This window comes from Vicia villosa, linkage group LG5, assembly GCF_029867415.1.
Source record: "Vicia villosa cultivar HV-30 ecotype Madison, WI linkage group LG5, Vvil1.0, whole genome shotgun sequence".
NCBI lineage: Eukaryota > Viridiplantae > Streptophyta > Magnoliopsida > Fabales > Fabaceae > Vicia > Vicia villosa.
The window spans coordinates 137,394,501-137,416,508 of NC_081184.1; the positions used below are offsets into that span (position 1 = coordinate 137,394,501).

Here is a 22,008-nt window from a genome sequence, read left to right on the forward strand (position 1 = left end):
AAAGTTGGTGTTATATATCTGATTTACTATTGTAATTGTTTGAGGTTGAGATTAACTTGCTGTTTCATGTGACTATTATTATATTTTCACCATGCATAATGTGGGGATACCTTTTGCTTCTTAATTTAATGGTGCTTGGTGGATTTTGATTAGACTTGTATCATTCCTTCACCTTTGTCATTAATATTAGACAAACATGGGCCACTATATTACAAAGATTGGGGTCTTTATTTTATTAAGTGGGTGAGATTAAGAGATTCTCAATCTATGCCAAAATAAATTATTAGAACAGTGAAAAGCTAAAGGAATAGGTGTATATATTTATAACGATGGTTCGTTTAAGAGTGTAAAACTTTCATAAAATCTATGATGATTCAGTCCAAGATAGATTGTTTAGAATGGACATCGATGTTAGGTATCAGTGTTTTTTAAATCGACTCAGATGGGCATGTTTTGTTCACCAATATGCAACTCTATAATAATGATGATGCGAGAACTATGTTCCCAATATTTAGTCAATATTGTTCTAAGGGATCGATCGAGTTAGATGTTATTTCTTGTGAGATCTATTTATTAAGGTTGATTTGTTACAAGATAATTGATGAAATCGCCACATGTATGTTTAAACCCGATAAATAAATTAAGGTTAATTCGACGCAAGATAACCTCGGACATTCAAATTTTAGAACTATAACATAAAAATACAGTCAAGATCCTAGAATTTAAGTACAATTTTCTTTGAAATTCGAAGACCGTGTGATGGGGAGAATTTCACTTTGTTCTTAAAGATAGAATTACAATGCTACAATATTTTTGTTGGTTACTAACTTGCCTTATATTTTAAGAAAGTGCTTATAAGACTACATTAAAATGAATGGAGGTAGTATTTAATTGTCATGGTGCAATTGTGCTGTAAAGCCTAGCTAATGTGGAGCTTTCACCAAATCCATGAAAATTGACATCATTTAATTATGCTAATAGTATATTTCATGACCTAAAATAGCACCATGCTAAAGGAGGAATGAATATGTGAATATTCGAGCTTGTATGCAAGGGATTCCCAAATGAATAATAAGCATTAGCAATGACATATTCCATAGTAGATCCTTGAGCATTAGTATACATTTTGTTTTTTAGATGGTCAAAAGCACAAATGGAAAAAAAGTAGAGCAAATTAAAGTTGCCCTAATGCTTGATTACTAGCCTTACTTTGACTTATACCAGTTATACAAAATAAAATTTAGAAATCTCTTGCATACACTTAAAATAACCTCATAGAACACTCCAAGCATTGTGATTGTTTTCATTGGTGGGAATTCTAGCCTCTAAAGTAAAATTGAAATTTTTCTTTACTTAAAGAAAGGAAATGTATTTTCCAAGTCAAGATTTTATGTTGCCGCCAATTGCACGTATTTATACGGTTAATACATTGATGATTAATAGATTAAGATCAGACTATTTATTATATAGATTTTGATTTTAAAAAATACAAATCGTTTGATTTCAATTCAACAATTATCAATGTATCAACACAAGTACATATAATTGGTGACGATATAGAATTTAAACTCAGCTGTACTTTAACTGTTGACCATTTAAAAGAGAAATCTAAAGCATTATAGGGCAGAATTTTAAATTTTGAAGTACAAAACATTTCAACTAGCTAGTGCTACATTTAAATACTTAACCAATAGCTACTAAAAAGAACCTTGATATCCCTATAATTTGGTACCCTAGTAATAATCAAAGGTCAATGGAATTTAGAATCAAATCTTGGGCACATGCATAACATAATAAAGTGCAAAAGCACTCTCCATATGGAGTCCACCCAACAAAAAGAAATGGTTAAAAACTATATAGGGTTTATAAGAATTGAGAGAAAAAGTTTTTAGGAGTTGGTCATTTTCAGTTAGTGGAATGTTCTACTTTTCCAACTAGACATTAGTGTCATAGTGCTTAGTCATATAATTTAAAGTTGTCAAATAAATAAATAATATTCTTCTACTTTTGTGGTTAGTCCTAAAAAATAAACTCTCTTTGTTACATCCCTAAAAGAAAATTTCCATGTTGCATACTTTGTCTAATATAGGAAGAAAAAAATATATAGATTTACTTGTCTCCACAACAAACATTCTTAAAATGTTGTTTCTTTGTCTTTAGATCATAAATATTCCACTAAATTTTGAAGCATCGAGGATATTCTTTGTATTGGCTAGAAACGTAACATATGTGGACAAGTATATCCAGGAGAATAAACTTGAGAAAACCTTGCTTAATGGCATGAAATTGTCAATTATCATGGGGAAAATCAGTGTTTTATATCACTAAGGATATAAAGAGATAGCGTAATGACGTTACTATGACAACATATGTTATTCGCTTTGAATTACTTTTTGGCAGATTATAGCGAAGCTTCAACAAAAAGAAAATAAGTGACTAAAACTGCTCTGCTTTAAATTATTGTGATTAATATATATCATATTAAATAAAGTGATTAGAGGGTACACAAAAGAAGCTCTATTAAGAATTATAGTATAGCATTTTTTTTAATGTTGTTCTAGGTTAACAATATGAAAATTGGAAAACCATATATATATATATATATATATATATATATATATATATATATATATATATATATATATATATATATATATATCTTTTGTATTTCACAAGTATTATCATGTGGCTTTATTCTGAAAACTCTTTTAAAAATTATTGAGAAATCAATGTCAAGAACAAAGTAATTTTATGAGAAAGAAAGAATTTATTGAAAATAAAAAATGTTTGAATTTAATAAGAGATAAAAGGAAATTGGGTAAAAATAGGTTTTCTATTCACTTCACAAGGAGTGTTAATTGTTAACAAATGAATCATAACCCTTATCTAACAAGTGAGAGAATAACATATTTATGGCTACTAGCATATCTATCTAATGTATGATTTTTAATCTATTACATGATATACATAGCTCCTACATAAAGGCAAATATGTTGCATGGTGTAATATACATGAACAGACTTCGACTATTGCATACATGAACAGACTTCAACTATTGCATACATGATCAAACTTCGACTACAGTATGTGAATTCGACTCTGTCGAATTCTGAATACTTTAACTCTGTCGAATCTTGAAGCTACCCCTTTCAGTTTTGAGTTCGACCCAATACTAATTTACAACTGCAAAGCTACAAATCTCCTCTTTGGAACAAACTCCAAAACACCATGGGAACAAACTAGCTATCATTGTGGAATTTGATCAACTGCATATAATGGAAGAACTTGCAGCTTGGCAATGACTTGGTGATCATATCACCAACATTGTGATCAGTCGAAACCTTCATCACTTTGACTTCTCCTCTTTCGATTTTCTTTCTAACAAAATGCAACCTTACATCATTGTGTTTGGTTCTCTTATGATAGGATGAATTATTGGACAAATGTATGGCACTTTAACTATCACATTTAACAATGAGGATAGTGTATTCAACTTTAGTGGTTGATAAGGGTACAAACTTATGAAGTGTTGCTTTCTAATTAATTTTTGTGCCAAACATAATGAAAACATATTCAGATAGAGATTTTATGGTGTCCGTACATCATGCATAGTTAGAGTCTACAAACCCTTCGATTTCCCTCAGGTCATCATGACCTCTGGCTCCCTTATAAATCAGGACCCTGCTCAAGGATCCTCTTATGTATCATATGATCCATTTCAAAGCTTGTCAATGAGCTTTTCTAGGGTTTTCTATGTACCTACTTACAAGACTTACAACATAAGCTATGTCTGGTCTGATAAAGACCATAGTATACGTTAAAGAACCTATTATACTAACATATGATATATTGGAGTAAGCCCTAATAGCCAATCAATATTGGCTTAATATGCTTTTATATCATGACCTTGATATATATTGTTTGTTAATATATATACTTATTAGGCATTGTATTTTATTATGTTATTTGTATATGACATAATAAATTCCTTAGAATAATTAGTCTATTAATGACCTATTAAATGTGACTTAATCGTGAGACCTCATTAAACATAAGGACATTATTTTTAAAGTATCAGTAATCAAGCTTTACTGTCAAATAGGACAACAGTAATGCATAAAGACTATTATATGATTAGACTAATGACCGTATCTCAAGGGTTATGGATATGAGATATCAAGTCTTCACATAGGAATAAATACTAGGAGTAATATTTATACCGGATTGACCCACCATGAGAATACTAAACAGTTTGTTATATAAGTGTCATAAGTTATTCTCATAGTGATAGTGGCGTATACCACCGTTCGACGTGAAACTACTATGGACCCTAGATGTGGAGTTGAGTACTTTATTGCCAATCAAACATTATCCGTAATAGGAAGACAATAAATATGGTTGATGGGTACTTTACAAATCATGATGAGGGTATGACTCTAAAATGCATGGTCGTACTCAAATAAGCCGATATTAGATATTGGGCTTATTTGTTGTTATCAAGTATACTCGGAGATCAATGAATAAAATATTGGACTATACAAGGGTAACACATTCTACACCTTGTGTTCAATATAGATATAAGGGCAAAAGGGTAATTATACACATGATCATTATCACATTAAGGTTATGTCAGATCACACGACATTCTCGTCACTTGGATAACAGTGAAGTATTGTTAGATTTCACCCATTGCTCATAATATTAAATAGGTAACTTAATATTATTGTCAACGTAACGAGAACCTACAGAGTAACACACATAAAGTACAGACAATTGAACGAATGATTAAATTAAATAAGATTTAATTTAATTAGATGTTAATTGTATTATTTAATAAATTAACACAAATATAATTTATTTGATTAAATATTATTTAATTAAATAAATGAGAATTGATAATTAATTAAATTAAATATGATCTAATTTAATTATTATTTATTTATTTTATTAAAAGAATTTAGTTAAATATAATAATATTTTATTTAATTAAATAAGATTGGAATTATTTTGGAAAAGTTCAAAATAAAACCATTAGGATTTTAGAAGCTCTCTATAAATAGAGGAGCTCTTTTCCCTACCAAAGTTAATTGTCAATTTTCTCAGAACAAGAAACTGCTAGCGTCGTGTTTCACTTTGTACTCGCGTGGACTTCGTAGATACAATGGTATTTTCCACATTTGTGATCAGAGTTAAAGCACGCTTCAAGAGGTAATTTGAAATCCTTATTGTGTTTTATTTGTGATTAATGATTTAATCAAGATCCGTTCATCGGGATTGTTCCGCTAAGAGGATCAAAAACCTAGAGAGAAAAAAACCTCTTGAATCCCAACATGGTATGCTATCCGTATACCCTCTTTCAACTTCAATACTAAGACTTTGAGTTATACTTAGCTTGAATTGTTGAGTTGTTGGCGCTATAATAGGTTTTGAGTTCGACATACCAAAGTTGTCAAGAATTTTCCTTAGATATGACTCTTGAGATAAGCATAATTTCGAATGCTTGTTATGTCTTTTGATGTCAATACCTAAGATTCTTGTTACAGCTCTAAGGTCCTTCATTTCAAATTCCTGGTTGAGTTCAACCTTTATCCTCATTACTTCTTTGCGAGGTTTATTGATATGAGGATGTTATCAACATAGAGAAATAAGATGAAAAGTGAATTTTTTAAGTGGGAACCTGAAATAGACACAATGATCAAAGTTGCTCCTTGTGAAACCTATGTGTTCCATGAACTTGTCGAATCTCCTGATCCATTTCCTAGGAGATTGTTTCAGGCCATACAGTGACATGTTCAGCTTGCACACATAATCCTTCGTACCTTTTTCTTCATACCCTTAGAGTTACATCATCAGGATTGTTTCATCTACATCACCATACTCATCTACATCACCATATAGAAAAGCAATATTGACATCCACCTGCTTTAGTTCTAGGTCGAACCTAGCCACCATGGCAAGTAGCATTATAATGGATTTATGTTTCACAAAAAGAGAGAATACATCATTGAAATTCACTCCTTCCTTCTGAGTGGAGTCCATTGCAACCAGTCTTGCTTTGAATCTTATCGACATGACACCTTTGATTCCTTCCCTTACTTTGAAAACCCATTTGCAACTGGCAGGTCAGGCCATTGCAGGTTTCTTGATCAGCTTCCAGGTGTTGTTGTCATGAAGAGATTTGATCTCATCATCCATGAATTTCAGCCATTCCTTCTTATTTTGACTCCTCACATTTTCCTTGTAGTCTCTAGGTTCTTGATCAAGGACCTCACTAGTAGAGATTAAGGAAAACACTGAGATCTACATAACCAAGTCTTTGAGGTGGATTGATGAATCTTCTTGGCTAGTCTATAGCTAGCAGGTAGTCATTATCAGTTTTCTCATTTGTCTCAGCATCATGTGCTTCTTTTGCAACTTTGTCTTGGTTCCCACCTTTATTATGCAATTCAGCTTCTATTGGCTCCATCTTAACAGTAACTTCTTCTTGATCTTGCTCCTCTTTAGAGACATATCGAATTGTACCACCATCATCAATTTTCTTTAAAGCTATCTCGGCTTCATTGAAAACTATATCACGACTTGTGATGAACTTCTTGTGACCTAGTTATAGGCACTGTAGCCTATAGGCCTTGACTACCCCAGGATACCCAAGGAACATACATCTCAGAGATCTAGGTTTGACTTTGTCTTTCCTAATGTGAGCATAGGATATAAAGCCAAATACTCTAAGTCTGTCAAGATTTAGTGGATTATCTGACCATACTTCTCCAAGTGTCTTCATCCCCAAGGAAGTCAAGGGACATCTGTTTATCAGATAGGTTGCATTAACAACAACCTCGACCCGAAACACTTTCTTCAATCCAGCACCCACCAACATGCATCTCACCCTTTATAGGATTTTCCGATTGAACCTTTTAGCCAAGCCATTTTGTTAGGGTGTACCTGCAACAGTTTTGTGTCTTGTAATCTTAGACATAGAACAATAATTGTTAAATACATCATTGCAAAACTCAAGGCCATTATATGTCCTTAACCTCTTGACTTTCCTTCCAGTCTGAGTTTCCACTAGTTTTCCAACTTTTGAAGTTTCAAAAGTTTCATCCTTAGTTTTCTGAATGAATATCCAAAGCTTTCTTATGTAATCATCAACTATGGATAGAAAATACCTTATACCAGAGTGTGATGGATTTCTTGCAGGTCTTCAAAGATCATCATTAATATAATCAAGAGATCCATTTGTTCTTTGTTGGACTTTATTGAGCTTCACTCTGCAGGTTTTACCAAATACTCACGGTTCACAGAACTCTAGCTTTTTGACCTTATCAGCACCTAACACATTATGCTTGCCTAATTCATCCAGCAATTTTCCACTGAAATGGCCAAGTCTCATGTGCCATAACTCAGTCTTTGTCAGGTGCTTCGATGATGCAATGTTAGTTGAACCTCTTATTACCTCAACTTCAAGGGAATACAAGCCTTGCTAATTGATGCTTCTCAAGACTTCCTTCGATACATTCATGATTCTTAGGATACCTTGCTTTGCTTTGAAGACATATCCTTTCTTGTTAAATTCACCAAGAGAAATTAAATTTATCTTCAGGTTAGGTACATACCTGACACCTGTCAACAGCTTTATGGTTTCAACATGGAGCTTGGACCTCCAAATCCAATTCCTACAATCTTGCAAGCTTTATTATTTTCCAGTAACACTAAGCACCATCTTAATTACGTAATTCTTCAAACAGATCTTTGTTTGGAGTCATGTGCCAAGTTAAACCTCAATCCATAATTCATTCCTTGTTAGAATTGTTGCTCAAAACCACCAAAATATCAGATGATTCATAATCATCTTGAACAATGGTTGTATTTTCATTGTCCTTGCTATCACAATAATTCTTCAACCTGTTAGGACACACTTTTCTAGTATGACTTTCCTTCTTACAGTGGCAACACTTAATAGCATGAGGATTACCACCATAAGACTTTTTTAGAACTATACCCTTCTTCTTCTCAAACTTACCATCCTTCTTTGAAAATTTTCCTTTTACGGACAAACCTTCATCAATAGATTGTAGCTTGTGCTCGTTACTTTCGTTTAAGTCCTTAGAGTAAAAGGAAGATTGAACTTCTTCAAAGGTCAAGGTCTCTCTTCCATACAACATATTTCTTTGAAATGAGCATGCGATCTTGGTAAAGCACACAACATCAACAATGTGTGATCTTCATCATCGATGCTAACATCGATATTTTCCAAATCAAGAATCAATTTATTAAACATATCCAATTTCTCAATCAAGGCTCTGTCTTCACTTATCTTGAATGAATGTAATGCATGTTTTAGGCAGAAAGAGTATAAAGATTGGTAAAAATGGGTTTTTATTTTCATTTACAAAAAGCATTAATTGTTTACAAGTGGATCATAACTCTTATCTAACAAGTGAGAGAATAACCTATTTATAAACTATTAGCATATGTATCTAATGTATGATGCTTAATCTATTACATGGCATACATAGCTACTACATTAAGGCAAACATGTTGCATGCTGCAATATACATGAACAGACTTCGACTACTGCATGCATGATCAGAATTCAACTATATCAACTGAAGTTTTTGGAAAACATCCTAGAACAAGACGTCAGCAGGGCTCCCAGGATTTACCAAAACTCGATTGATATCCCAGTTTCCATGTTACAAGATGATAAATAGAGGGTCATTATCATATGGGTTGACTCTTATGGCATCCCTGTTAAAAAAGATGATGTTAACCCTTGTTTCCCCTCGTTCTCCTCTAAGGAAAACAAGATTTATCACATTTACAGCAAGCACCTTCCTTGCGTATTTCCTTCGGGAGGAGCTAGAACTATAACACCCTAATTTACCCCGACGAATAATAATAAAATCAGATTAAAAATTTTCATTTAAATATCCATCACAAAACTAGAAACTCACATTCTTCAAAACATAAACATATACATAACATATTTAATGTCGGATGAACCGGTAAAAATAACATAGTCTTCAAAATAACTTTTATTACGCAGAGGAAAATATCCATAATTCAAATAAAACCAACATAACAACTTAATTCAACAATTGCCAACATCAAAATTCAAGAAGGCGTCAACAATCATTCAAAATCCAACAAAGAAAACAAACAAGCGTTCATCCCCCTTAGTGTTACATATCAAAGCAACGACGCCGACTCGGACTAACTAAAGGTAACCATCCTTCATTCTAGGGGTGGAAATACGGACGGTTTGGGCCGGTGGAGGGCCCAAAACCTTAATCCGAATTAAACCACGACTGTCATTTGAAGACCCAATTTCGTCCGTCTATGTATCGGTTTTTTTGGATTGCGGTTTTTCGGATAAGTCGGTTGGTTTGGTCGGCTAATTCGGTTTATTGCAGTGATGATTTCATATTCTGGTTTCCTTAATTGCAGTCCTGTCTCCATGCAAAGTTTTGGGATAAAACACGTTTAGGTTCATCTTCCTGTGTCTCTCTTGGTGGTGCATTAGATCTGGTAGAATGATGATGTTGTAGTGAAGATATGAAGTATTGCATATTACATAGATCTGAGATGATGAACAACATACCTTGTTGTAGGAAAAGTCAAGTGTGAAGGAAAAGTTAAACAATAACAATGGTATAAAAAATTGGTAAGAAATATGCTTCAAAGAAATAAGTTTCATTTTGATTTTATCCAAACAAAAATTGTGTGATGATGTGTAGAAGAAAGTGGAAAATCAGAAGTGATAAGCATGGAAAAAATGCATTCTTTATAGCATTAATTTAGTATAATAATCAATAGTCATCTCAACTCTTCCAAACAAATGATGCTTACTCTGTCAAAGGAAGAGTACTAATTACTGTGTTCCGTCAATTATGCATAGGCTACATACGCACAGTTAGGGGTGGACAAAACATTACCGTCCGACTGCAACCGACCGGTCCGAAACCAATTTTCAGCCACGGATCGGATTGTTTCGGTTTTCGGGTTAATGCGGTCCACGTGTTTGGATATCAACGGTTTAGTTTGGTCGGGCCCGGTTGGTAAAATTTGATCCGTCGGAATCCGATCCGAACCGAATATATTATATACTAGTATCTATTATTATCTTGGACCACAGAAATTAGGCCCAAATAAAATCCATATAAATGTTTAGAGAATTAGGGTTTCTCATTTGCCTGTTTCCTTTCTCCTTGAGTTAGGTTTTCCGCCGCTGTTGTGCCGTGAGCAACCATATCTTATCATTCCATATTCTCTGTTACCGTAATACTGTAAGTTCTCTTTTCTTTTTTCTTCTTCTTTTCGTTCCTTATTCTTTTTTTCTTCCCCTTCTTCTTCTTCTTCAAATAAACGATGTTGAACATGTTGCCATCAATGATCCTTTCATCACTACTGATTACATGATAAATTCTTTTTTCACTTGAACCGATTGAACTAACTTGTTATGTGTTTTGTTTCTCTATTTGCAGACATAAATGTTCAACTATAACTCTATTCATGGTGGAAGCTTTTTGAACTCAAGGTTAAGGACTCTAAAACCCTTCTTGTTGGTGAGATGCTGATCTACGATTTCTGATTGTGGATCTGAAATAAAACCCTTCTTGTTAGTTGTTGTTTTTGGATCTATAATTTTTTATTGTGGATCTGAAACTTTTAATGTCAGTTTATTAGTTAGATAGTGGCTGCATCTGAATATTTGGAACCCTGAGGAGATTTGAAGTTGATTTTGTTGTTTAGTCTATTGGTGTTTATTTAATAATGATTTGGACTATGTGTGATTTGGTTTTGTGTTTGTGATAGGGTGGTGTCATGAAAGTTGTTATTCAACATCATTCCTAGCAGAACTGGAGCTGCCAAGGTATGTGTATACATTTGTTTAGCTTATTGAAAATGCAGTTTTGAGTGTTTATGTTTGATTAGTTCTTCACAGCAAAACTTTTACATCTGCAGGTTAAGAGAGTTTAGAGATTGAAAGGCTTGTATTTGTTACATGAGTGGTAGAGAGAAACTACTAAAGTTTGAGAGTTCTTTTGCTTAGTTGTTCACTCTACTAAACTCATGATTTAGTTACATGTATTCTGAGTTCTTTTGGTTGGTTGTTGCAGGGAGATAAAGTGACACTTGAATATATAAAGCATGTTAGCAATATCATTGAGAAATTTTATAGTGCAACAAGCAAAGAAAAGAATAAAGGTTGTATCAGGTTGGATTATTTTAGTTACATTTCCTTTACTCTTGGTGATTACATGAATATATATAAAGCATGTTAGCAATTTCATTGAGAAATTTTGAGATTAATGTTCAACTTGTAATCTCTACTAGTTCCTTTGATGTTAGTGATCATGTATTATATCTTTCTGAGAAAATTGATGGTGGATCTCTTAATGAAAGGATAAGTTTTCTGAGAAAATTGATGGTGGATCTCTAACAAGTCCTATTTTTTCTGTTATGTCATGCTAGAAGTCTTTTTATTTGCTCTTGTTTAAGTGTTAGTTACAAGTATTTTTTTTGTTTTCAGCATCAATGGAGTTTCAAAGGCAATGAGTTTAGAATTAATTGTTATATAGTTTTAGTCTTTGAAACTTTGAATGATTGAATTTGAAACTAAAACTCTGAATTTATAATTCTTTGGAACTCATTTGTGGAACTGACTCTATAATTTGAATTTGTAACTCTTAATTTTGAAATCTATTTTAGTATATGCATGATTTAATTGTGATACTATATTTAGTTGAGTTTTGTTTTTATATAATTAATTTATTAGATTTGTTTCATCAAACTTTTTAATTTTCTGAAATTTGTCTAACATCAGTTTTTTTAATGTAGGAGTGGAAATTGCTTTGTCTTGTGCCTCCTTCAAGTCCATTAAATATTAACATAGAAATTGAAGGAAAAAAATTGAAAAGATTATAATCAAGAAATAGAAGAGAAGATAAGTTAGCCTCAGCTGTGGAGGAGAAGGCATCAACACAAATATGAACATATGGACATTTGGACAAACATAATTTGTGTTATTTACTGTTATTTTAATTGTTTTAATTTTAATAATTTTAAGAAATAACAAAAAAAACAAGGTATTTATTTGTTAATTAAAAATTGAGTAAAAATAATTTAATTTTGTAATTTTAGAACGGATATAAAAAAGATGGGCCAAAATTTAACTTAGCCCAGTAGTTATAAATCTGCAAAATAAAAAGTTAAATTTTAAATTTGGGTTTAAAAAATTACATGGCCCATTTTCATTCAAAACCGAATTAAACCGATATGTTTAACCGATCCGAACTAAACCGGACCCGACTTAACCGAAAGGCCCAACGGTCGGGAATTGGGCCTAGATAACTCACCCGAGGGTTAGTTCGGTTCTGGATTTTGGGCCCGAATCCGAACCGAACCGACCGTTGTCCACCCCTACGCACAGTAAATATTTTTGAGTCTAGAGACCTTTTCTTCTCATATTGATATTAAGTTTGTAAATAAAACTTAAAAAGTTGTTATACATGCTAAAAACTCAGTCGGTTCGGTTATGTTTTGGATTCATAAACAAAATCCAATTCCGACCGTAGTAAACCACTTAAAACCGAAAAAGGCAAATCGTGGATATATCGGTTCGTTTTATATCATCCGTTTATTTATTTTTTTCATTGGTTAAACCGGTTTGGGTTGGATGCAGTTTTTTTGTCCACCCCTACTTCATTCCTGATCACCTGCATGTTACCCACGTAGAGGCAACATTCAAACAGAAGGGGTGAGATATCATAACAATATAAGGAAACGTATGATAATAAGTATATGAAGAATAAAGTCATACACATTTCACCAACTCCACATAATTATCATCATCCATCAACACATAAAATACAAGTATTTGACAACAAACAACGTATTATCGCATCATCGGTTATAAAATGCAATGAGACCAATACCGACTCATATGCATGTGGTACCAACTGGGCATAAGCCATCAACATAATGTCAATAAATAGAGGCAGCAACAAGGCATAAGCCCACAACAACTTGCCCATCCAAAATGATATGATAAATTATAATTAATCGATAATTTTTATTAGAAATGCGGATAAATGAGTATGGGTATGGATACTTAGCTACCCATATGATACAGGTACGAGTACAAATATTGGTACCCATGTAGATATGGGATTAGGTATTTTTTTTTAACTGCAGATATGAGAACGGGTACTATAGTATCCTACCTAACTCTTGCCCATTGTCATTCCTAACCACGACACTGATTGTGAAATTAGGGTAAGCACTATCTACCACTCTTGCCCATACCCAATGAGCGTCTATATATACAACATTCTAATAATGAGAGGCGGTCTCCAATTTGTCTCTATAAATTCATATAGAAAGCTTCTCACCACTGTGCGTGAGCTAGTCCTAACCACTGTCAAAATACCCTAAACACCATAGACAACCCTAGTGTTGGAACATGTCAATATTCAAATACGGAGATGAATTTAAAAAAGTTCCTTAAGTCCCACATTTTAAAAAAAAAAATAAGTGTGTTTGTGTTAGTTGAAAAAGTTCTTTAGCCCCGCATTGCTTAGGTGAGATATCTTAGCTAACTTATTTCATTACATAAGAAAATCTCTTTTTCATTCCAAAACACACCAAAAAAAATTTATTGAGTTTTTCCTTCCTCGCTCTCATAACTCTACGTCTTCTCAATTGTCAAAGCGACAACTTCTCCTTTTTTCTTTCTACTCGTTAAATTTTCCGAGTATTTTCTTGAATTCTCTTTAGAGAATTATGTTAATTTCTCGTTGTTTGAGTTGGAAAATTATCAAGTATTAATTATTTGGATTCTCTTTGGAGAATTATTTGAATTTCTCTTGTGTTTGAAATTATTGAGTGATCAAATTATCATTATTGAATTCTCTTTAGAGAATTATTTGAATTTCTCCTCGTTTGATAAATTATTACGACTGATCTTTATACCATACACTACAAATTATTGTATTATAATGACTACAAATTAATTACAAATATATACTTATTGTATAGTTGACACGGCACAGTTTTACAAATACCGTATAAAAATTAATTTGTCTTTGCACACCATACAATTTAGCTGGTCATTTTTAATCGGATTCTTACATAAAATTTGAGAGGGTAACTCTAAGTAATTTGAGCTACATAATTATAATTTGTTGATTTAGGATCAATCTTTACCAACAACATCATATTTAAAATATTCGAGTATAATATAATCCCACTTGTAAGAACATAATCGTTAGTAGGCTACTACTACTTAAAGAATATGTATGAAACAACTTCCTGAAGAGAAGAAAAAAAGTATCAAAAGCCATATTCATCCCATAACTATAGAGCAATATTTTCTCGTTCCTTTCAATTTGAAAACTGACTTTTTAGTGAAATATAAGGAGGACATAAGTGTAATTTGATTCTAGTTGTCTCATAATATTTAGTGTCTGATACTATGTAGTATATTCTTTTCTGTGGGTACGTTTAAATAGTCATCTTATTTATGAGTAAGTGTATGAAAAAGGCTTCATTCACTATACAATCAACACTAAAGCCTTAGCAATGGTTCCAAAGCTTGGTAATGATGTTGAGGATGGTGGAACTGGCCTTGGAACTGAACCTATTTGAACAACACCTACCTCTTCCTTCTTCAAAGGTCAGCGTCGTGTCTGGTGTTTGTATCGTGTTTCATAGCTTATAATTTAGTCAGCTTACCTATCTGCAATATAATTATCATAATTTCTATTTTCTTTTCATTTTGAAAGAAGTTGGTGAAAGAACTTACTATCTTTTGTTGCAGGTTCAATAGAAATGATGTGGTTATTGAAGGGCTTTTGTCAATGGAAAATATGACTCTGATTTACCCTCTTGCTGAGAATCAAGAAGCAGAAAATATTTCTGTTAAATGGTTAAAAATTCCTGATTAAGACTTCGAAATTTTCATGGTTCTTGATATTAGCACCTGATAGTGTGGGCAGATTTCCTTTGGCAGTGTAACTTTCAATCTTGGAAAAGGAAAGTTTCATTCCCTTCTTCTATTCATGTATGTTTGAAGATTCCTGTGTATTGGACAAATCTCCTTTGGCAAAAGTTACTGAACTTCCTATATATAGTTGGATTCAGGTAGTAGTAGTAAAAGTATATGAAAAAATATTATTACTCAGAAGTAACACTTGGAAATCCACCTATTCTGGAGGCAAATCTCCTTTGGCATCATTATATTATCTTCTTCTGCTTCATCTAGCACTAGAAATCTTCCTTCCGTCAAACTACCCCGCGAAACCGGAAGAGCTTCTTAGTTGGGCATATCTCCTTTGGCACTTTGGACTTGGAGTCCTTGATTGATTCCTATTGTCCTGACCGGCAGGCAAATCTTCTTTGGCATCAGATCTCCTGTTTCGCGAGATACTGATTATTATCTGTGACAAAAATATTTATCAATCAAAAGTATATACTGCTGAGTACAGATTAGTTCTGATTCCATCTATTTCAAAATCTGGTGAGAATTCCTGTCCATGTACTAACTTGTTTCTTCTCTATTGTTGTGTCATCATGCTATTTTATTTGATGTTACTATCAAAATATTGTGACAGGCATATAATTGATGGATGCTATGAGTAGTGATTCGGAATGGGAGACTTCGAGTGACAGCAGCAGCAGTGAGGATCAAGAAGAAAATGATTTTCAATACGGTGGTCAAGCTCAGAGCATATTATCAAATTTAGAGGAAAGCATTGGGAAGATTGATGATTTTCTTTCATTTGAGAGAGCTTTTGTTCATGGTGATGTGGTCTGCTCCTTGTCATATCAGACAGGACAGATGGGGAGGGTCACAAACGTTGATGTGTTTGCGGATTTGGAAAATGTGAAAGGAAAGGTATTCAAAAACGTAAACTCCAAGAAACTTTCGAAGATTCGCTCTATTTCGGAAGGTGATTATGTAATTAAGGGGCCATGGCTCGGTCGGGTCCAACGGGTCGTGGACAAAGTGACTGTATTGTTTGATGATGGAGCTAAATCTGATATCATTGCCTTGGAAAGAGAAAAACTTTTACCACTGACTTGTAAATTTTCGGAAGATTTGCAGTGTCCATACTATCCAGGACAGAGAGTAAAGGTTAAGTCCTCTGATGGTTCTAAATCAGCAGGATGGCTTTGTGGAACTTGGAGAAACATCCAAGATGAAGGAACTGTTTGCGCTGTGGATACAGGTTTGGTGCATGTTAACTGGATGGCTTCTGTTCTTTCGAGTAGCAATTTGAATGTGAATGCTCCACCATGCTGGCAAGACTCTAGAAACTTGACCGTGTTGCCATGTTTTTCGGACACGAACTGGCAACTTGGTGATTGGTGTGTGCTCTCGGTTGCAGACAAAGAGGAACAGATTATTATGAAGCATAGTATGACAAGAGCGTGTAAGAGTGAGGGAAAAAACCTTAACTCTCATATTGAGGAATTGTTTATAATTGGGAAGATAAAGACCAAAGTTGACATTTTGTGGCAAAATGGTGAGCAGAGTCTGGGATTAGATCCAGAGAGTTTACTCCCAGTGAATGTTATAAACACGCATGAATTTTGGCCTCATCAATTTGTGCTGGAAAAAGGTACTTCTTATGATCCTCTTCAGCCTAATAGTCAAAGATGGGGTGTTGTCCAATGTGTTGATGCAAAGGAGCATACTGTAAAGGTAAAATGGAATAATGTTTCCATATCCAAACCTAATGATTTGGATGGAGACGAAATGGAGGAAACTGTGAGTGCCTACGAACTTGTAGAGCACCCAGACTACTCGTGTTTTTTTGGTGATATTATGTTCAAGGCGGCTCAAAAACAGTTTAAAGAAATTTCGGTAGATGACATGAATATGGAGGCTTCTCTTAGAAACGGGAACCAGATGAGTTATCAGGATGACTTCCCTGATGACTGTTACCTGTCCTGTGTTGGCACTGTTACTGGTTTCAGAGATAGTAATGTGGAGGTGAAATTGGCTACTGGTTTCACAACCAAGGTAACGATATACCTTTCTGTAAATATAGAACAGTTTATGCAAATATATGTCGAATTATAGTCAAAGCATAGATTTGATGGTAATCGTAACATAATATTAGAACCATGGAACTTGGATTGCATATTGTATATGTTGGTATTGAATGATCCTACTGAGCATGGATTGCACCAATATTGTGTCTGATTTTAATGTATATTATACATTAGTTTTCATTGTTTAATAAGAAATAATATATGAATGATTTTTGTTTTTCTCAACAGGTTGCACCGTATGAAATTTTTCGGATTGATAAACATGAAGGCTCAACTGTAACCCCTGCTCCTCAAGAGATGATTGAACGCGGAAGTCTACCCTTTGACAAGAAGGGAAAGGTGAGACATATGTATCATGTGTATACTTGTATATTATTTAACTGGTTTAACTGGTATATGTGAGACACAGAAGTTTCAGATTGGAAAGAATATAAACTGAATGTGATGTTTAATGTTCAGGATTTGATAAATTGTGATAGTAAAAATGAGAATTGTGAAAAGAACCTTGAGGAGTGTAGTCCCTTTTTCCTTCCTCAAGCTGCCTCTGAAATCTTCTCAAGCATTAAATCCAGCATATTCCAAACACTAGGTGGAACTTCAGTTACAGGAGCATTTTCATCAGTGCCTACATTTGAAAAGGATCATGAATCTGATTTTTCTGATGAGAAAGAGTCAGAAACTTGTAACCTCTGCATTGAACCACATCCAACAACTGAGTTGAAATCTACTGAAGACACAACTTCATATCCAGAAGTTATTAGGATCAATGACAAGAATGAGTTTCCAGTTTCTTTAGACAACAACAGTTCAAACCAATTTAAGCAGTTTGATGTTATAGAAAGCTGCTCTGAGGACCACCAATTTTTTGATGAGGGGAAAGGATCACCAATGTTGCAGGTTAGAAATCATTCCTTTACTATGAAATATTATTACAGAATTTACAGTGTTATATTAGGCTAACTGTTTTCTTTGCTTTGTAGATAAAAAGAAGCTGGGTAAAAAAGGTTCAGCAAGAATGGAGCATCCTTGAAAAAAATCTTCCTGGTACATACTTTTTATCTTCTTTTTTTTTTTTTAATTTTGAATCAGTGTTATATAACTTATTTCTCCATGAGAAGCCTTTCTGTTGTAGTCATTATTTTTATATGATGATTAAACTCAAATTAGGAAACTACACTTGGTTATGTACAATATGAACAAAATTGGTTGTTGTAGATAGAAAAGGAAAATTGTCAAAGTTCAATCTTTTAAAAGTGAGAGTGCATAGGTTCAATTGATGTAGAATGTATGTATATTTGTATTGTGGGTCATTGAATATTTAATCTGGAAACAATTTTTAAATAAATAAATAACATGAAATCATCTAATTTTAAGGAAAGCTGTGTGATGATTGTTTGATTTACTTAAGAAAATGTAATTTGTTAAAGCTGTAAGTATTCATAATGACTTCTGTAAATGTACTTACTAACTTACAATCTTTATTGGCCCACACAGACTCTATTTATGTTCGGGCATATGAGGAAAGAATGGATCTCATGCGAGCAGCTATTGTTGGTGCATCTGGAACTCCGTATCAAGACGGATTGTTTTTCTTTGATATATGTTTCCCTCCGGAATATCCCAACGAACCACCTGTAAGATTTTAAATGTAGTTTGCAGGGCTTGTATTTGTTTTTCCAGCACCATTGTTTATAAAGCCCTTAACTGAACTGAGAAGTTCAGTGTAACCATGTTTCTGGTAGAAGAGACTTTTGTACATGTTTGTAACAGCTCATGTTCAAAGATCTCAATAAAAAACTCTAAATTTGAATAAGCTCTTATGTTTTCGTTGTGACTTTTGAATGTAGATGGTGCACTACAACTCTGGCGGGCTCCGCTTAAATCCTAATTTGTACGAGTCAGGGAAAATCTGTCTGAGTCTCCTAAATACTTGGACAGGCGCAGGCAGTGAAGTGTGGAATCCTGGAACCTCTACTATTCTTCAAGTTCTTATCTCTCTGCAGGCTCTTGTCCTTAATGAGAAGCCTTATTTTAATGAAGCTGGATATGACCAACAAATAGGCAGAGCTGAGGGAGAGAAAAACTCTGTGAGCTATAATGAGAATGCTTTCCTTGTCACAACCAAATCTATGTTGTATCTATTAAGAAAGCCACCAAAGGTAAAATAACTATATCTATACTTTGGATACTCTCATGAAAATAAGGTTCACTTCTAATGCGATTGTATAAATGAAACCATAATTGATAATGATGCCTGATGCAGCATTTTGAAGCACTGGTGGAAGAGCACTTCAGACAGCATTCCAAACATATACTTTCCGCTTGTAAGGCATATCTTGAAGGAGCTTCCATTGGATGTGGAAAAACTGAACAAGAAAACCAGAAGGGGACTTCTACAGGATTTAAAATAATGCTTGCTAAGCTCTTCCCCAGGCTTGTAGAGGCATTTTCTTACAAGGACATCGAATCCAGTCAGTTTTCTTGAGCTGCAAGAAAAACTTACTGAGTTGAGAGTAACTTTCAAATTTCCCGACCAATACATTCCAAACTTGTGTAATATCAATATGTTTACACTATCTGTATCATATCAGCTTTAAGCTTGTTGGAACACCTATCTCCGGGTTCCGTACTCCTGTGATTAGGTACTGTGTATGGTTATGTATCAAGTATCAACACAACAGACCATGTGCACGTGTTGAGTATATGTATCATATCAAGGCTTGTCACATGTAACATATGAAATAAGAGATACATTGATTGGAATAATTTGCTTGATGTGTCTTTTCATCTATTTGATGATGCTGTATCTGTTTTATGACACATTAAAGTAGTGTTAAAGAGCTTAGTGAAGCATCATTGAGTAACTATTCTTCTGCTTCTATGTATGTGTATGCATATAAAATAAATCTGAGCAGGAGTCTTTTCATTTTCAGTTTCTTTTGTTCTTTGTCCTCCTCTGTTGACATCTCCTAGGAAGTTAATTCATCCCTGAAGTTGGTCAACTTCACAACAGTGGTAGAAGAATGGATATTAAATATGATAGGCCGTTGTCTCTTCAGAGACTGTTCTCAAATTAATAACTTAATAATCAGATCCGTGCAAGTTTAAAATTCCTTCACCAATAATCTAAACAAGAACACGAGCCTTCCCTGAAATGATGGAATCGAAGCTTATCCCTAATAATTATCTCTCTATTTGTCACAACAGAGATGCACTTAATTGCTGAATGACAGTCTTCACATATCCTAAGGTTCTTCACAATCCTGAGAGTAGTTCCATGGCTAGTTTTCATCAGCCCGAATGCTACTGCAAGCTTCTCGCTATGGTGTCTGAGGGCATACTCCCTCTCTTCTTCTTCCAACTCATGCATTGCTGATTCAGGAAGAGGTGCATAACCTGCTTCCTTGCACCTCCATATCAACTTATCCAAATACTGGTAAATCTCTTTGGTCTCAGGATGAGACTTATCACCCATACTAAAAAGATACGATTTGTTGTTGACATCAATAGAGCTATAACCCACTTGCTTTTTAATACCTCTTTGGATCATTCCATTTCTAACAGATTCCACTCTATCCATTCTTCCAGCAAATGCATACATATTAGAAAGCAATACATAATGGCTGGGATTCTCAGGCTCTAAAGAAATGAGATGCTGAGCAGCTTCCACACCCAGATCAAAATTCTTATGCATCTTGCAAGCACCAAGCATTGCAGTCCACACCGCCGGAACTAGTTCCTCGGGCCTAAGCTCCTTGATGAAGTTGTATGCTTCAGTTAGCAACCCAGCTTTCCCAAGCATATCAACCATGCAAACATGGTGTTCCACTCCAGGAGTCACACCATGTTCTTCTCTCATGCTTGCAAAAATTTGTCTCCCTTCCCGTATTAGCCCTGCATGAGCACATGCGGATAAAACAGCAACAAAAGTAACAGTATTAGGAACAAGCCTGTTTGCTTTTTTCATTTTATAGAATAGCTCTGTTGCTTCAACGCCATAACCATGCATACCATACCCAGATATCATAGCTGTCCAAGCTATAACATTCCCTTCACTCATCAAATCAAAAACATCACGCGCTCTGCTAACATCACCACACCGCGAAAACATGTTTGTCAACGAAGTACCAAGAATCACATTGACCCGAATCCCATTACTAATGATACAATCATGTACCCAACATCCCAATTCAAGAGACCCAATTTGAGAACAAGCCGATGACACAGAAACAAAAGTTGCTGAATCAGGACGAATCCCCAATTCATTCATCTTGTGAAACAGTGACATTGCTTCATTTGCAAGCCCATTTTGTTCGTAACCCGAAATCATGGTGTTCCAAGCAACTACACTTCGTTGTGGCATTTTATCGAACACCTTCCGGGCGAGACTCAGTGCACTTGATTTAGCATAAAAAGCTACTATTGCGGCTTGGACAAAAGGATTGGAAGCATACCCAGAAACGAAAACATGGGAATGGAGGAGGGTTCCGAGTTTAAGAGCAGATAAATGAGCACATGCTTTGAAAACCGATGTGAATGTGTAGGAGGAAGGTTTGTGAGGGGAAAAGAGCATGCGACGGTAGAAAAGGATGGTGTCGAGTGAGAAACCATGTTGGGAGGAGGCTTTGATGAGGGAGTTGAAGAGGAAGGAATCGGGGTCGGTGACGGAGAGGAAGAGACGGCGGGTGTAAGTAATGGAAGCGGCGGCGCAAGAGAGAGTGAGGAGTTTGGTGAGGAGGGCTCGGCTATGGTGGCAACCTGTAACAATGAGATGAGCGTGAGCTTGTTTGAGGGGTCGCACGTGTGGACCTGCGCGTATCACTGCTTGGTATTCTGCAGACTTTGATCCTTCTCTTTGTGTTTCTAACCGTCGCTCTCTGTATTCTTCCATTGAAGAGGAGAAGCACTAATTCGCCCTGAAACCGCCAATTATTTAAAGGAGTGAAA

General features: G+C 34.5%; 2 protein-coding genes and 1 long non-coding RNA gene across 3 annotated transcripts; 2 read left to right on the forward strand and 1 right to left on the reverse strand.

The window, feature by feature from the left end:
• Window positions 1–10,129: 10,129 nt before the first annotated feature.
• LOC131607485 (uncharacterized) lies at window positions 10,130–12,138 on the forward strand. The gene is made up of 6 exons (XR_009285320.1): window positions 10,130–10,286; window positions 10,485–10,565; window positions 10,816–10,873; window positions 10,966–11,012; window positions 11,121–11,218; window positions 11,842–12,138. It is a non-coding gene; the product is annotated as an uncharacterized LOC131607485 (long non-coding RNA).
• A 2,183-nt stretch (window positions 12,139–14,321) lies between these two features.
• LOC131602685 (probable ubiquitin-conjugating enzyme E2 24) lies at window positions 14,322–19,827 on the forward strand. Its single transcript, XM_058874854.1, has 9 exons — window positions 14,322–14,677; window positions 14,822–15,520; window positions 15,615–17,029; window positions 17,290–17,400; window positions 17,521–17,958; window positions 18,042–18,105; window positions 18,556–18,695; window positions 18,909–19,220; window positions 19,325–19,827. The coding sequence occupies exons 3-9, from the start codon at window positions 15,626–15,628 to the stop codon at window positions 19,544–19,546; spliced, it is 2,691 nt and encodes an 896-aa protein (XP_058730837.1). The 5' UTR covers window positions 14,322–14,677; window positions 14,822–15,520; window positions 15,615–15,625; the 3' UTR covers window positions 19,547–19,827.
• On the reverse strand, window positions 15,358–22,008 carry LOC131602687 (pentatricopeptide repeat-containing protein At2g33760). The gene has a single exon (XM_058874855.1). The coding sequence runs from the start codon at window positions 21,950–21,952 to the stop codon at window positions 20,177–20,179; it is 1,776 nt and encodes a 591-aa protein (XP_058730838.1). The 5' UTR covers window positions 21,953–22,008; the 3' UTR covers window positions 15,358–20,176.

Coding starts and splice junctions, on each gene's coding strand:
- LOC131602685 (XM_058874854.1), top strand. CDS start 15,626: ATGGATGCTATGAGTAGTGATTCGGAATGGGAGACTTCGAGTGACAGC. Junction 17,030..17,289: donor CTACTGGTTTCACAACCAAG/GTAACGATATAC, acceptor TTTTCTCAACAG/GTTGCACCGTATGAAATTTT. Junction 17,959..18,041: donor AAGGATCACCAATGTTGCAG/GTTAGAAATCAT, acceptor TTTGCTTTGTAG/ATAAAAAGAAGCTGGGTAAA.
- LOC131602687 (XM_058874855.1), bottom strand. CDS start 21,952: ATGGAAGAATACAGAGAGCGACGGTTAGAAACACAAAGAGAAGGATCA.